Source organism: Sceloporus occidentalis, unplaced genomic scaffold (assembly GCF_023333645.1).
Source record: "Sceloporus occidentalis isolate IW3139 unplaced genomic scaffold, rSceOcc1.0.p SCAF_1, whole genome shotgun sequence".
Classification (NCBI taxonomy): domain Eukaryota; kingdom Metazoa; phylum Chordata; class Lepidosauria; order Squamata; family Phrynosomatidae; genus Sceloporus; species Sceloporus occidentalis.
In genome coordinates this window covers 33947891-33963687 of record NW_028316981.1, presented here as the reverse complement: position 1 = coordinate 33963687, position 15797 = coordinate 33947891, and the positions used below count along the sequence as shown (strand labels likewise).

At 40.2% G+C, this 15797-nt stretch overlaps 1 protein-coding gene across 1 annotated transcript in view; it reads left to right on the top strand.

The window, feature by feature from the left end:
- LOC149321300 (leucine-rich repeats and immunoglobulin-like domains protein 1) overlaps positions 1 to 15797 on the top strand; it is a 167297-nt gene that overhangs the window by 133743 nt on the left and 17757 nt on the right. The window contains exons 9-12 of the mRNA XM_089519179.1: positions 1026 to 1106; positions 8621 to 8692; positions 12168 to 12239; positions 13801 to 13964. Of these exons, the coding sequence (XP_089375305.1) occupies positions 1026 to 1106; positions 8621 to 8692; positions 12168 to 12239; positions 13801 to 13964 (389 nt within the window). The remainder of the gene's footprint in view (positions 1 to 1025; positions 1107 to 8620; positions 8693 to 12167; positions 12240 to 13800; positions 13965 to 15797) is intronic.

Below are 15797 nucleotides of genomic sequence, written 5' to 3'. Positions count from 1 at the left end.
ATGTTGTTTCAGTTATAGTTTCAGTTGTACTGCATGGATTTCAATGCAGGCAAAGGCCATGCCCCTTCTTGGCCAAGTGGGGACCAGGGACAAAGGACAATAAAAGACAAGCGATAAAATGTCAGTTCCATGAGCAACAGAAAATTAACTTCCCTTGAGATCCAGAATGTCATTTCCCTGCTCCTTTCTTTAGGCATTAACAACATTGCATTTGTCAAAAAGTCCCTGTACTATTAAATCTGGAAAAACATTTAGGTACTGTTTAGGTAAAATTTGCCAATTGTAGTTCAAATGAAAGTGTTTTTACCTTTGTTGGTGGTAAAAACCTCAAAGAGTTAAGTCTCATGAAACATCAACAAAGCTGAAGTTTACTGGTAATCTTGCTGAGGGAGCCTTGGCCTCTCAGGCAGTGAACATTTAAAGGCTTTGCCTTCTTTACTTAGACATTGGTTTTTGCCCCTTCTTCTCATCGTTTCACCAAAGTTTATACTCCATTATCAGCTGTTGATTTGCAATAATTCTATGGCCTCAATCTGCACAGCGATTTTTCTTGCAGCAACTTCTGTGTCACTGTGCCCAGCAACACTCTGGTGTGTAGGTTGGCAGCTCTCAAGCTTCTTTCCAGTTATAGTGATTGTAGCTTTAATTGTTCTTTCCCTGATTTCTGTGTAATTTGAAATGAAGCTCTCTTTCTTCTGTTACCTTGAAGTAACAAAAAACAGCTTAGGCACCTGAAGAAGAAGAAGAAAAAAAAACAAATCCCACTGTAGGCAACAGAAGATTCACTTTGGAAGTCTTCTTTGACAGGAAACAATACTGAGGAGGACAGGTCTAGCCAGCTAGAGTTAATTGCCCCTGTTTTTCCTACAAGTATTGGGCAGTTCTGACAAAAGATTTATGCTATAGACATCAGAGACAAAAGAGGGAGGCCTTTGGTAAACTGTCCTTAAAGGTTACCATTCAGCTCATTTGGCTCACAAACTGGGAAATTGATTGCAAGCTTTCTTTTGTCTTCTTCTCTCCAGGGATCTGGACCATAATGAGATTTCAGGCACAATAGAAGATACCAGTGGGGCTTTTACAGGCCTGGAAAACTTAAGTATGCTGTGAGTAGCTCAGATGTTTTGATTTTGTTTCTTAAATGGTTGTTTGGTTTTTGTAAAAGTTTTTATCTTAAACCCTTTCCCTTTTTCTTCTTCATGCACTTCATTCATCATATCTTCTAGCTGTAGGATGGGAAAAATTGAAAATATGTTGAAATCATGGATGTTTATAGGCCATATTCATTCAGTGGAGTGTAGATATTTTTTTATTATCAATGCATATCTTGGCAGCAAAGTCAGTATTGTTTTAGAGGAGAGTATTATTTTGCTTCGTATCTTCTTCTAGACAAATTCTGTACAAAGTTTGGAAATCACCTTACATTGCCAATACATGGCTTGGCCAGCAAGAGTAGTAAGAGTGTGAAGCAGGGCCAATGACCCTGCTCTACCATTCAAACAGTTGTAGTTGTGTGACACATAGCAGTTGGCAAGGGGCCTTGTAGAATCATTGATGAGGACTAGATTTATGACACAGCTCAGCACCAGAATCTGGCATTAATAAAAGAGCTGGGGATTAAGTCCTGCAGTACCCAAAGTGACTGTAAAGAATTGTTCCTTCTCTTTAAGGAGCTGTCATGAGTTGGATTAGAAAGAAGGTGGAAGGGGCCAAGCCAGCCAGGAGTGATGTTGTACAGAGGGAAACTGATATTTGGGGCATTTTGAGATAGGCATGGGGTGGGGGAGACAACCTCCATTACTGCCTTTCAGAATTTATTTAATTTTCTTCTTACAGCTTTTCTCCCTGTTGCTAGTCTTTTGGGGGATGATCATTCTTCCAAACTGGAAATTGCTAAGACCTTCAAAAGGAATTTAAAAAAAGGCTATAGACTTTTCCAACTACTGAAGTGATCCCACTCTTTTCCTTGCTTTCCAGGAAAACAGCCATAGACTGATAAGTAGCAATGACAACGAAATATTAATGACTCTCCCCGCCTGCTTTTTTTTGCTTTAGATATTAATATTTCACTCAAGGCACCAAAGTGTGAGCTGCTGTTGTTAGTACAGAATCAGTCACACTAAAAAGCTCTTTCTATTTAATCTGCAGTTGCATCTGCAATTGCATCTGATGTAATTAAACACCCTCCCACACACACCATATCTCAATACTTAGTTTAGACCATAGCTGTTTGATTATTGGTGTTTTATTCCTCAGCGCATTCCACCTTCCATTAAAAGGCCATAAAAATCAACTTTCATATAGCAAACATCACTTTTTGTCAGGCAGGATCCTATGTTTAAACTGTCAGCCCAGCAGGCGTTTAAATGTATTAGCATAAGGAGGGAGGAGATGGGGGGCTGTGGATAGCACACTTAGGTGGAAACCTTCAAATGAATTAATAATTACTCCGGTGCTTTGGAGATTGCTTTAAAAGCTGTTCCCCTTTTGATCTGTTGTGGATAAGCGTCTGAAAGGGTTTCGCAATGAGCATTGCAGTGCCTTGTTCAGCATATTGAAGGTGTTAAATTGGGAGAAAGGGGCAGGCCGAGTCACTAGACTTCTCTGAATTATAGATGACGTTCTCCACAATGGAGAAAGCCGGCCTAAATTAAAACACTGCCTCTGAAGAGTGATCAGCAAACTTACGCTGGCATAAAACTGCTTGAGTGGAATCACTGGGGAGCCACAATTCTTTCTCTCGGCCCACCTCCATATTAGGTAGACATGTTCTTTATATACGTAAAACATTTATATCTCTCTTTTTAGGGAATGCATTGGCTACTACAAATAGGTAAAATATAAATCTATTTTTTTAAAAAAAGAAATAAAGTGTATATTAAAACACATTGAAATTACTTAAACCAATCCAGTGGCAGCAACAGCTGAAAACTCTGCCCTGTGATTAAAAGCTGTTTCAAATAAGAGAGTTAAATTGGAGCCAGAATGAACAAAGTGAATTTAGATGCCTCTAAGGTGGCATGACTGAAAAGGGACTGTTCCGGCTAAACTACAGTACTGATCTTTGTGGTGGTCATCTTCATAAATAGCTAGGCTTACACTGAAGGGTAGAAGGCCATTGTTAAGTAGCGGTAGCCTTCTTTTATATATCTGGAATTAGGAGAAATAGAACCTGACTGCTCATGTATAGACTCAGGACAGTGTAGCAATGTCTTAGAAGATTTGTCTGGCAGAAGGCTTAATATGACTTAGACGAGCGTTTGAGTGCATGCCCATACTGCATCAGATACATAGCACAGAGTCACACCTCTTTTTTCACTTAATTACAGGCATGGTGAAAGTATGTGTGTGTGGTAGTGGTGGTGAAGCAGGGAATATAGCATGTGTGAAGAAGAGGCTTAGTGAACCAGGCACGATTAGAATGCTCAAGGGAAAAGTTCCCATTGATGCTATTGGGAATTTCACGCCTAAGAATTGTAGCTTTTGACAAGGGCTGATCTGATCATGTTTGAGGTAGGATGAAGAGATATGAAAGAGAGCCTGCTTGACGTGGTGGTTTGGGTGTTGGACTGTGACTCTGGAGACCAGGGTTCGATTCCCAGTTCAGCCATGAGACCCACTGGGTGGTCTTGGGCAAGTTACATTCTCTCAGTCTCAGGGGAAGGCAGTGGCAAGTCTCCTGGGAACAAATCTTGCCAAGAAAACTCCATGATACATTTGCCAGAAGGAATGTACATACACACACACTCACTCATATAAAGAGATATGCCCCTGCCCACCATGTTCTGTTTTCCTGGTAAGTATCTCCATTTCTCCCACCAACCCAAACTACTTGGAGATGTTGCTGCAGCACTCATTAGGCATTAGGCACAATGTATAGCTTGACCCATTATAACTTGGGGGTCGGGTTATTTCTTTTTGGCCTGCAGCCAGAAAGCAGCACACAGGGTAAATGGGCAGACTTTTTTTGTTCCCAAGAAGACAGTGGTGTGGTATTTGCTTTGAGCTAACAAGCATTGTATAGGTCACTACAATTCTAGCTGCAAAGCTTGGGTTGGGACTGTATAAATCAGTTATGTGAGAAGCAATATCTGACTGTATTTTTCAGGGTAGGGTAAGGGCAATAAAAGGCACACTTAACTAAGCATACACCTGACTCCATGTGTTCCCTACCTTTTCCAGCATTATCTGACTTTAATTGCATTTCTCCCTTTTCCCATTGAATTATGTGAGGGGGTGCAGCTCCCTTTTTCCATCTGTTTTAGTAGTACTGTCCTGAAAATAATCAGTACAAGTGCTAAGAACTCTCTTGTCAGAAATTTGGCTTTGTCACAGATCTGCAGTTCTCAGTGTTCCTGTGAGAAAAACCATGATAATTAAATCATTTTAAAAAATGGAATATCAAGTGTGTACATGACCTCATTTCAGCACAGCTTAACACTGGAACACAAGGAATAGCCTCTTCAAACATTGTCTTTCTCAGAAATTGGAATTATTACTTTGGGGGACATACAGTTCCCAGAAACTACCAAGTGTCACTTGAAATTAATTTTTCTGAATTCTGTTCTTTCTTACAGGATTTTTTAAAAATTCTTTTTTAAAAACAATGTAATACTGGATTGTATCTAAGGTTCATAGTCTACTTTGAAGGACAGATATGTGAATTTATAATGTCTTTGGCAAGTTTTTATGTACCAAATAGCAACTTTTAGGATTAAACTGAAGAGCAGCTTTGAAGCGCAAGCATAGCAAGGGTTGAGTTGGTTTGCCAGGAAGAGCTGGTTAATTCAGCCAAGATACAGTTCTCTTTGCATTGTTTGCCAGTTCCTCATCTGTTCCACTAGCTTTGACTGGGTGTGGCTATGAACCAATATGCAATGAAAGGCATTATCTCAAGGATAATGGGTGTGTTCTTACTGGAAGTGGTTGTACATGCAGGATACTGAATATAAACTGCTGAGATTATTTTTCGCTTTTCCTACAAGCAGTTTTAACCGTTATGGATAGCTCTCCATACTTGGATCTTCAACAGTGCCACAGCCCTGATGTTGTGGGGGGCGCTGGCAACCAGCACCACACTTTTGTGTTGTCATTATTTGCCTCGGTAAAGGAGATTACTATTAAAGTGATGCATAATTGGTACAGTATTTGTGCCCCTTAATAGTACACAGAATCAGGAATGATTTGTCAGACAAATGTTGGAGAGGCTGTAATAATGTAGACATATTGGGACTCAATGTATTTGTTGCCCTAAAATAATTCCATTTTGAATGGAGGTTTTTATCTGGATTAACAAAATAGCTAGTCAAAATATATACTTATCTCTACGAATCTCTAGGTCCTTCGACTTTTGGTTAAAATTGACCATAGCGTTGCACTGGAGGTCCGAGAAATTGCTAGAGAAAACATATTAATAATATCCATGAATAATCAAACCCGCAAAAGCCACAAATGTGGAGGGACAAGTGTACAAATTTAGTACCAAAAAAGGACCACACATTTTGTATGTTGTATTTTAGCCTGGCTAAAGCTGTTTTGCCCTCTTCTGTTTAGTAGTTTGTTTATGAAAGTTGGCACTATATTGAGCAGCAACACTTGTTGGTGTGTTCTTTCACTATAAGAACAGTTCTGATTGGTGAGGGTCTAATTATTGCAGAGCAGAAAGATCTTGCATAATGTGAGCTTTTGAAGCTTCTTTATCAGGGAGAGATGATACAATCATGTAGGGGAAAGAAAGAGATGTTGTGGTCCCAGTGTCTACATTTTGCCTTAAGATGTTTGCTATAGGAAGTATTTGTACATTCAAGGTCAGGTCACTCATGGCCTCAAACAGGGAACAAAGGCTGTAAAACAGAGGCAATATAAATTGGCATTTCCACTTTTAAGCACCTCCACCAAAAGCCTACATTTTGCATCTAGCTATTATCAGGTCTCAGGCTATTATGACAGAAAAGTACAGCTAGTTTCTTGCAAAAATCTGTATTGACAGATGTGGAGATAAATATAGGTGTTAAAGCAGGCAAAGTCATCAGTTGAAGCTGAATTGGGTTGCTTTACCTGCTGCTGGAAGAGGTTATATCCTGGGGGAGGGGGGAACAGTTCCCAGTGTATGACACAAACTGCACTTCCTCATGGGTTAGATCTCGCTGTTTGCAGCAACATTAGATAACTTTATAGCAAAAACACTGAGGAGTAGCTGTGTTGGCCTTAAAACCAAGAAACAATAAAATCCAATGTCCATCTTTGTTTAGCTCACTTTTGGGGAGCCAACCAAAAGGTGTAAAGTACATCATGCTAACTTTTGAGGCCTCACAAACTTCAGTCAAAGATAAGATAACATGTAGGGGGGAGATATGTTGTGGTCTTGACATATAATGTGATTTATTCATATTTCTTTCTCAGTTAGATATGTTGTATCCTGTTTTCAGGGCATTGCCAACTGTGTAGTTTTGCTCTGAAAAATTACTTCTCTAAGTTTTTCACTATATTGATACAACACTTTTGAGATACTGCTGACCTTCACAAAGTGCTTTATACAAAAACTCTGATGATTTCACAGATGTGTGTCATGGAATACTGTATGGGATGTACAGCAAAGTAGAGAGCACTATGCTATGCATTCTGTGAGGTAATAATTCACAGATCCATTTTCACACTGTTTACCTGCAATTCCATTGCACCATTCACAGATGATGATCTCAAGATGAGGAATTTTCTTGACCCTGGGATGCTCCCATTATCTCACCATGCCATAATTGTGATTCTTTATACACTGGAAAAAGTTACTGAGATACTCTTGGTAATGAAAACTGAAATGCAAAAATGTTTCCAGGCCCCATAAATACCTTCCTGAATTAATTTATTGCAGAATTGTAATCTTTTACATTATCAGGACTCAGGAGTGGCAACATCACATTTAATAAACAAACAAAAACAAAACACCAAGATAAAGACTAGAAATCAGATATGATTAATAGGATAAAATCCTTCAAACTGTCCCAAAAAGGTATCTTCTGTGACAGTTCAGCTCCATCTGTGAACTACAGCCCTAGAGAACAGAGTACAAATCCCCACTCAGAAATGGAAACCCACTGGGTAACCTAGGACAATTCACACAGCCTCAGAGAAAGGCAATGACAAATCTCCGCTGAACAAATCTTGCCAGGAAAACCCCATGATAGGGTCACTATAAGTCAGAAATGACTTGAAGGCACACAACAATAACAATAACAACAATCACAGATGCCAACAGAATCAGGAAAACCTTAAAACGTTGTCAGGATGATGGAAGTTCTAGATTTGAAATGAAGGAGGCATACAAGAGGAGCAAGCAGTCTACATTAGATTTTTAGGTTCATTAAGTAGTTTGCCTTTTTTTAAAAAGTAGTCCTCTTACAGCAGAGAACATGGAGTACACTGCAATAATATGTTTGAGAGGTAAGAAGGCAACAACAACAAAAAAAAAACCCTAAACAAAAAAAGAAGAAAAGCAAAAGTAAAAGAGAAGTAAAAGACCCACATATAATGGCTTTCTAAATCACATGACGTTTGAGGATATGTGACTCATGATTTTAAACTAGAGAAGCCAACAGTACCAACATTTGGTCATCCTGGCTCTCCAGGCTGCTGATTTAGTGGGCCAGAACTGTCGTATTTTCTGTTAATCCCAAAATGGCTGTCTAAACAAGACGCAGATTCCTCTCTTGGCTCTGTTGTGGGTTCTTTTGGGAAGTGATGTGTCATCTAGTAATAGCAAATGAGTTAATGGATATACAGTGGAAACATTCTCTTTCTAAAACCACTTCCCCATTATGTGCAATGTGGGTATAGAACTTGCCATTCAACTGCTAAAATCACCTAACATTTAAGAACAGAGTAGAATATCTGCGGTATGCAGGTTTTTTGGGGGGGGAGGGGGGGTATGTTTTTATCAGGTATTTATGCTAACTCATTAGAGGCATGGCTGGAACATAAAGTTGTTAAGCAGCAGGTATTGCTTGCAAGCACCTTTCAGTGCTGCATGGTGGGTAGTTACCATTGGATGCCTTAAATAATGGTAATTTACACATATGTAAAGATGCCTTGGCTATCTGAACACACTGTGATAGGTTTAGCAGTTTTTTGAAAAGGTTCTCCTCTTCACCTCACCCTCTGCCCTTCAGTTTGAAAACATTATGGGGTTCCCTGGGTACTACTGGCCTGTATTGTAAAGCATTTATTACTAGCTGTGAAAAGATTAGGAGTGAAATGTGTTGAGATGAGTCCAGTGTCTACTTTAAAGTGCTTTCTATCTGATAAGGGAAGGTCAACTCATATTCTGACTCCCATTCCCCAGCAACCACAGCAAACCTGCCTTTTTAAAATGCAGTACAGAGTGTCCTGTGTAAAGCTATCATCGCTATTAAGTTCTAATAAAGATAAAAGTATTTAATTTCAGTGAAGGGGAGAGGGTATGCATACTTCAGCTTCCTTAATCTCCGCAGATCGTATTCCCAGCGCCTTACATGGGGATGTTTCATCAGATAGAGCCACGCTAATTGGGGTCTTTTCATTTTCTTTTCTTTTACTTCCCCACCCTCCCTCCTCTGCTTATCTGACGCTGGGTGTTTGGAAACTGCAGAACTCTGTTTGGAAACAAGATCAAGTCTGTAGCCAAGGAGGCATTCTCAGGCTTGGAGGCCCTGGAACACCTGTGAGTAAACCCACAATGCTTTGCAATTTTGAAGAGAAGTGGTTGGGTGGGAGAGGGGAAAGCCTGCCAGAAGTGGCTGCTGGAAAGGCCTGCAAGCAATTTAATAGTATCTTTGTAAGCTGAGAAGCCAGTCCATTTGTGAGAGCCAGCTGCTTCCTTCTCATTATAAGTCAGCTCCAAGTTTGCCTTTTTTTCCTGCCAGGAAAAGAGTTATAGAACACATGGCCAATTTGCATGCTCTTAATTTTTTTTTAAAGTGCAGTGCAGTACCTCTTATTTACTCAGAGGCATAACGAAAATTCTAACTTGGTGGGAAGCGTAACCTATTCCCTTTCCCTTACATCCAGTTCTTCCTTTCCCAGTGTCTTTTTCTCCATTGTTCTTCTCCACCTGGGCCTAAGTATTAAACATGCAGCAAAGAGTGAGAAAGTCAACATATTACTACTACAGGAGTGGCTCACTGTTGTTGCTTTTCCTCCTGGCGAAGAGGACTGTTCAAGCTGCTGTTTTTAGCTGTCCCCTTCTTTCACTCTTGAAATTAATTCACAGAAAGGCAAACCAGATTAGAAGAATATGGGTGGCATTTTTAGTCTGTATCCATTTGCCAGTCCCAACTGTAGACTCATTGAGTCAATGCCATTTATGTATGTGTTGGCTCATTCCAGCAGTTATTTCAATGCTTCTGTCCTAATTGGGCCCATGAAATGAGCTTTAGGCCTTTGTCTGCATTGTCGGCAGGTCACATAGTGGAGTTTTATGCTGCCATTTTCAGGCTAAAAGTTTGAACAGGATCAGCCTTTGTTACATTATGTGGCCTGTTTTTTGTTTGCCTCCTTTGACATTGGGGGCACCATGGGTCAAGAGTAAATTGATACAAAGTACTAAATCACCCTAGAATAAATCACCAGGACCCTTGGAGTACCCCAGAATAAATCACAGGGAGCCTATAGTATGCCAGTTAATCAAGCAGGGATGATGATGATGATGATGATGATGATGATGATGATGATGATGATGATGATGATGATGCAAGAACATTCAGAATTTGCAAGTGATAAGCACAGTGTCAGAAAAGGCCTTCTTTCCTTCCCTTCTGCACATGAAGGAACACTGTTGCCATCAAACATGGAAATGCCACCTAAAAACAAAGAGTGTCACCACATCTACAGTATATAGAATGCCTTAACACATCACTGCAGGCTTAACAGAGTCCTGTTTTCCTCTGGGCACAAACAACTGGAGCAAAGGACAATTATAATGAATGGAAGGCTCATAAGCATTTCCTATGTCCTTACTCAACCATACACTAACACTCCAGAGCATGTATAACTTGCTTTGAAAAGAGTGAGAGAACTGAATGGGAGCATTGGTGGTATGCATAGTAGCCCCATTTACCCTAATAATCCATTACATTGTTGTAAATGGGGAAGTGATTAGGATGAGACTCTATGGGGACAGGCCAAGATATTTTGCTGCCTGAGGCAAAGAATTAATGACACACCCTCTTGAGTCTAACGAAGCTGGCTGGGCTATCAGCTGAATCTTCTTTCAACACTCCAGTTCATTAGAGTCTGCATGGTAGTTGCATATATACCACTCTCATCTTCAATAGAAAAGGAGCTGTTGGAGACTTTGTAAATGCAGCTGTGAGGCATCGTCACACCCACCCCCGATTGCCTGAAGGTGGTTTCTTCAGTTTTCCTAATGTTAGAGCCAGCCCTGGCTTTGTCAATCCACTGTATAAGAGGTACTGCCCCCAATGCAGACTGGATTGTGCTCAAAGTAAAAATGCCTTTTTCTGAAGAATTGTTATTATTGGTATTTGTGTGGCAATGTTTTCAAATTTAGATTACGATATTTCTTTAACAGTCTGGGCTGCCATCCTTATTGAAAATGACAAGCATATGTATTTCTTTAAGCAGTCTTTGGAGTTGTTGCATATGTTCCTCTTTGGAGGAAGCATATTTGGCTAAGACCATAACATTTTCTTCTTTTTGTTCCTTCTGTTCTTCCCATATCTCATTGCCAGAACAGGAGTGAGATTAATTTGATGGATAGGGGGCCACTTCAGTTTAGTAAATGAATGAACATTTGATTCTCCCCTCCAAGTACAGTTGTTCAAATCACAGCTCAACTGAAATGCTAAAGATGATGGTATTTCAATTGCAGTTAATTTTTACTAAACAATTTGGACTAAGGAACATATTGGATTTTACAGATCTGAAATATTTCCCACTACAAGCCATTAAATCGTGAATACTTCAGTGGAAGACATGCTGGCCCAGTATACATGTACAGTCACCCCTCCTTTTCTTGGGGGGGGGGAATCCGTTCCAGACTCCCCCCTCCCAATGCAAAAATGGAAATCTGATGATATACAAGTCCTATTAGCTTGAATGGTGGCACGGCTCTGCGAGCACCTTTAGGTGCACGCCCCATTCTAAGTCCCTCCATTTGCCCCTCATGAGTAAGCGAGGGACACACATCTGAAGTCCGCACAAACAGGGGGATGACTGTAATGGTAAATTAAAGAAATGAAACCTGTGACCCTCCAAAAACTGTAGACTTCATCTCACAACATTCTTGATCATTTGCTGTGTTAGCTATGGCTAATGAGAGTGTGTATCTAAGAAAATCTCCAGGGCCAAGGTTCCCCACCTTTGTGATAAACCATGGTATACGTACATTGTAGTGGGCAGAAGGCAGATTGAGATCTACTGGTGGATCCAATTACATTGTTCAGGCTAGACTATGGGATGCTGGGCCACAGCCCCACAGCTTACCAGGTCTGCAGTGGCAGACACCAAAACCGTGTGTGTGTGTGTGGATTAAACTTTAAATAGAGATGGGAACACCTCAGAGGGTAGTGTCATCATTTATTCCCTAGAGGGCTTCAGTTCCAGTACTCAGAAGACAAAAAGCCAGAAGACAACCAGATTCTTTAAATCTAAGTATGGTTTAGCAAATAGCTCCAGTTGGTACAGACTGAAGTTGTAATTAAAACAATAAATAATACAAAGTAGCTCCAGTACACTTTAAGATTACCCACCTTGTAGCTATGGTTAAACTTAATAATACTTATCAAAACTGAGCCAGCTTCATAAATTATAGTTTAAAATTAGCTTGTTTCCACTAATCATAGCTAAGTGTAACTAGAGTTTGTCTGAGTTCAAATATTATAGCATGTTGCAATTAGTCTAAAATGGAAGGAGAAGCTTCCAGTTTCTTGCAGCTATGCAGGAGTGAGGGAAAGAGAGAAGAATGTAAGCCCAATGTTCTCAAATACTCATTCTCCAAACATTAGCAATTGTCTGATTATACAAAGGCTTGGATTAATTGGTGTGCAAACATTATGAATGTATGCAGAAACATAAGCCATTTTAAAGAGATGAATCTGGCACAGAATCTTGTGTTGTGGCATAGCCCACTAATATATACATATGTGTTTAAAGAGGTAAATGCTTATTTTCTACAGGAACCTTGGAGAAAATGACATAAGGTCTGTTCAAGAGGATGCATTTGCCAATCTGAAGAACTTGAAGGAACTGTAAGTAAGGGATCTGTTAGCCTATCCTGTATCTTTGAGCCATTGTTATGACACTCTTCCAGCAGCTATTCCTCCTCCTTCCTACCCGCACCCCCCGCCTCCAACTCCCACTATTTGCTGCTTTCCCCTCACCACCCTTAAAAGCTATTTTTACAGTAGAACAGATGTCAGAGACTCATCTCACAGTCAGTAATGAGTGAAATTGGATCTTCTCAGCATCTTCTTTCATTGGGTTGCATCTGTGCCCTTATCCATCTCTCTTGAGGAAATCTAGACTCCTGTTCTCTAGTCTTGCAGAGCATTCAGTGACAGACTTAGTTTCTGATGGCAAATCTGCTTCTACTTTTTATACCTGCATTTCCAGTGCACTGACATTTGAGTAATAGCATGCCTTAAATTTGATCCTTGATACCCACTAAGTTTCAGGTTGGGCAGCTATGTACATGCTAAAAGATCTGACACTTCAGCTATGTGAGTGGGTCTTGGGCTGGCACATTGAATAACAATCATCCCATCTTTAGATGCTTCCCACATCCCAAATTCTGCTTTATGTACTACTAAACTAAACTTAGGTTTTGATTCTGTAGGCAGAAAATCATAGAAACGTATCCATAATCTTATGAATCTGCACCTACCAGGAATAATTTGTTTCCATTATATGTCATATCATTAAACATAGTTTAAGATTATGCTGGTCATCTATGTGGACAGTATTTGGCCACTACCTATATATATTATATTAGGGATCATTTCTGTGTATAATACTGCGGTAGCCACATTTCTGCATGTAACTTAATTTACACACACACACACATTTAAAGGAAGGAGCTAGTGCCTGCTGATGTCACCCAGGTCCATTTGATTTGGAGATGGATGTTGGACTCAAAATCCTTTTCATTTATAATTTTTGTATAAAGAAAGTTAAGAACTATTCGCAAGCAAAGGTTTTTTTCTGACCCACATATACTGTTTGTGCTTTGTGATAAACAGAAGGCATGAGGGAAAGAAATAACCACCTCTTCTCCAATTTTTCATCTGGTTTTTCATCTGAAGGCAACTCTTACTCACCCTTGGTGACCAGCCAAGAGGTTCTTCATAAATTTGCTGTGTGGATCCTTTCAATATCTTTCATAGCCATCTAGGTTTTAACTTGGCTTTCCAGCTGAAGCAACATTCGATTTGAGTCCTATTAGTTAATACAGCTAGAGTAGATTCATTGAATCAATTGTTGTATGGTAAGTTAACACTTAGGTACATGTTAGATTCAATGGGTCTACTGTAGTCCAGGCTAACAGTTAGATTCAGACCTGTGTCTGCTATAGTGAGAACAAAAACCTGGTCTGCTCTCCACTGTTCACTTGTTTGCTGAGAGCTATAGAATTTGAATTATTTTGGATACTTTGGATCAGTGTATAATGTGTGAAGATGCTCTTTAGGTATCTGTTTATTTCTTTTATCAGTATGTGGATTGCTCAGTGTCTTAGTGAAAAATGTAAATATTTTACCGTTGCCATGGTTGGTTTTATAGATGACTATTTGCATTTTGTTTGCTCCCCTCTAGCCACATAAATAGTGAGAGTTTCCTCTGTGATTGTCAGCTCAAATGGTTGCCTCAGTGGTTAACCAAGAAGGAACTGCGACCATTTGTGGAAGCTACCTGTGCCCACCCAGAGTCATTAAAGGGCAAAAGCATTTTCGATGTGGTGCCAGAAAGCTTTGTGTGCGGTAAGTCTTGGCTTTAGCTTGGTAAATTTGAGGTTGCTTTGGAGGGCAGCCCTCATCCATGAATGCATATGTGCTTTGTGGCCAGCTCATTCCTATGTATGCAGTGAAGTATCTCCCTTTTGTATGCTCATTGCTCACACACCTCCCTCCCTCCCATCCTTCCTTCCATCCTTCTTTCCTTCCTGTGTTTATTGATTTATTTGTTTGTTTATTTATTATATGCCTTTTACCTGAGACTGGGCCTTAACTGTGGCTTATGCACTGAGTATTCCTTGCCTAAGAAAACCCTATGAAAAATTCATGGGGTCTCCACAAGTCAACAGGCAACTTGAAGGCATAAACATATGACAAGATTAAAAGCACAGGTGCAGATTGAAACACAAGAAGGTATCATTTTAAAATATAATGTAAACACATTACCATAATAAAATGCATCCAAATTAAAATGTTAAAAGCACCTATGTAAAAAAAAAGTGCACTCCTTTCTCTCCTGGTTACAAACCAGTGGACATTGCTGGTGAGGGCTTGAATTACCATTAGAGGCCATTGAAACTTGGTGATGGTAGTATGGCTATATCAAATATTACTAAATGGTATGCCTTGCCTTGATGTACCTTAACCCGATATTTCATCCTGAATGAGTTTGCCTGACAAATGACTTCCATCTTTTGTGGAAGATGGGGGATGGGGGGTACCTGGCTGAATGAAACTACGTGTGAAAGAGATCTAGGAGTCCAAGTAGACCACAAGTTGAATGTGAGTCAACAGTGTAATGCGGCAGCTAAAAAAGGCCAATGTAATTTTAGGTTGCATCAATAGATGTATAGTGTCTAGATCAAGGGAAGTAATAGTGCCACTTTATTCTGCCTTGGTCAGGCCCCACCTGGAATATTGTGTCCAGTTCTGGGCACCACAATTCAAAAAGGATGTTGAGAAACAAGCGTATCCAAAGGAGGGCGACTAAAATGGTGAAGGGCCTGGAAACCATTCCCTTTGAGGAACGACTTAGGGAGCTGGGGATGTTTAGCCTGGAGAAGAGAAGGTTAAGAGGTGATATCATAGCCCTCTTTAAGTATTTGAAGGGATGTCATATTGAGGAGGGAGCAAGCTTGTTTTCTGCTGCTCCAGAGAACAGGACCCAGAATAATGGATGCAAGCTACAGGATAAGAGATTCCACTTCAACATTAGGAGGAATTCCTGACAGTAAGGGCTGTTCGACAGTGGAACACACTCCCTTGGAGTGTAGTAGAGTTTCCTAACCTGGAGGTCTTTAAACGGAGGCTGGATGGCCATCTGTCGGGGATGCTTTGATTGAGAGTTCATACATGGCAGGGGGTTGGACTGGATGGCCCTTGTAGTCTCTTCCAACTCTATGATCTTGTCTCATTACTCTTGAGTTCAGCTCATTAGTTTTGGGTGTTCTCATTGCTGCTCTTCTTTCTTTGTTTTTGTTTTATTTGTTACTGCCTTGAAGGCTAAACGGTAGCTAAAAATTATTTCACTCAGCCATTCAAGGTTGTTCAGATGTCTCTTCCAATGTTACTTTGGAACTTCTAATGAACATTCTCTGAAAGCACCTTCTTTAGAATGTCAAACCCTTATGAGAAGTCGAAGGGCTTGTGACCTGTGTTGTCCTTATGATTTGCATGAGTACCACTCACCATCTTTTGTTAACTGTAATGTGTAGAGGTTCCAAGCTCCTTAGTTTGTATAATGCAAGGGTGGGGAACTTTAACCTTCCAGATGTTGGACTGCAGCTCCCATCAGCTGTGTCAGCTGTACTCATGGGTGAAGGAATCAGAGGTCCGTTACAGACGGGCATAAAGTACGAG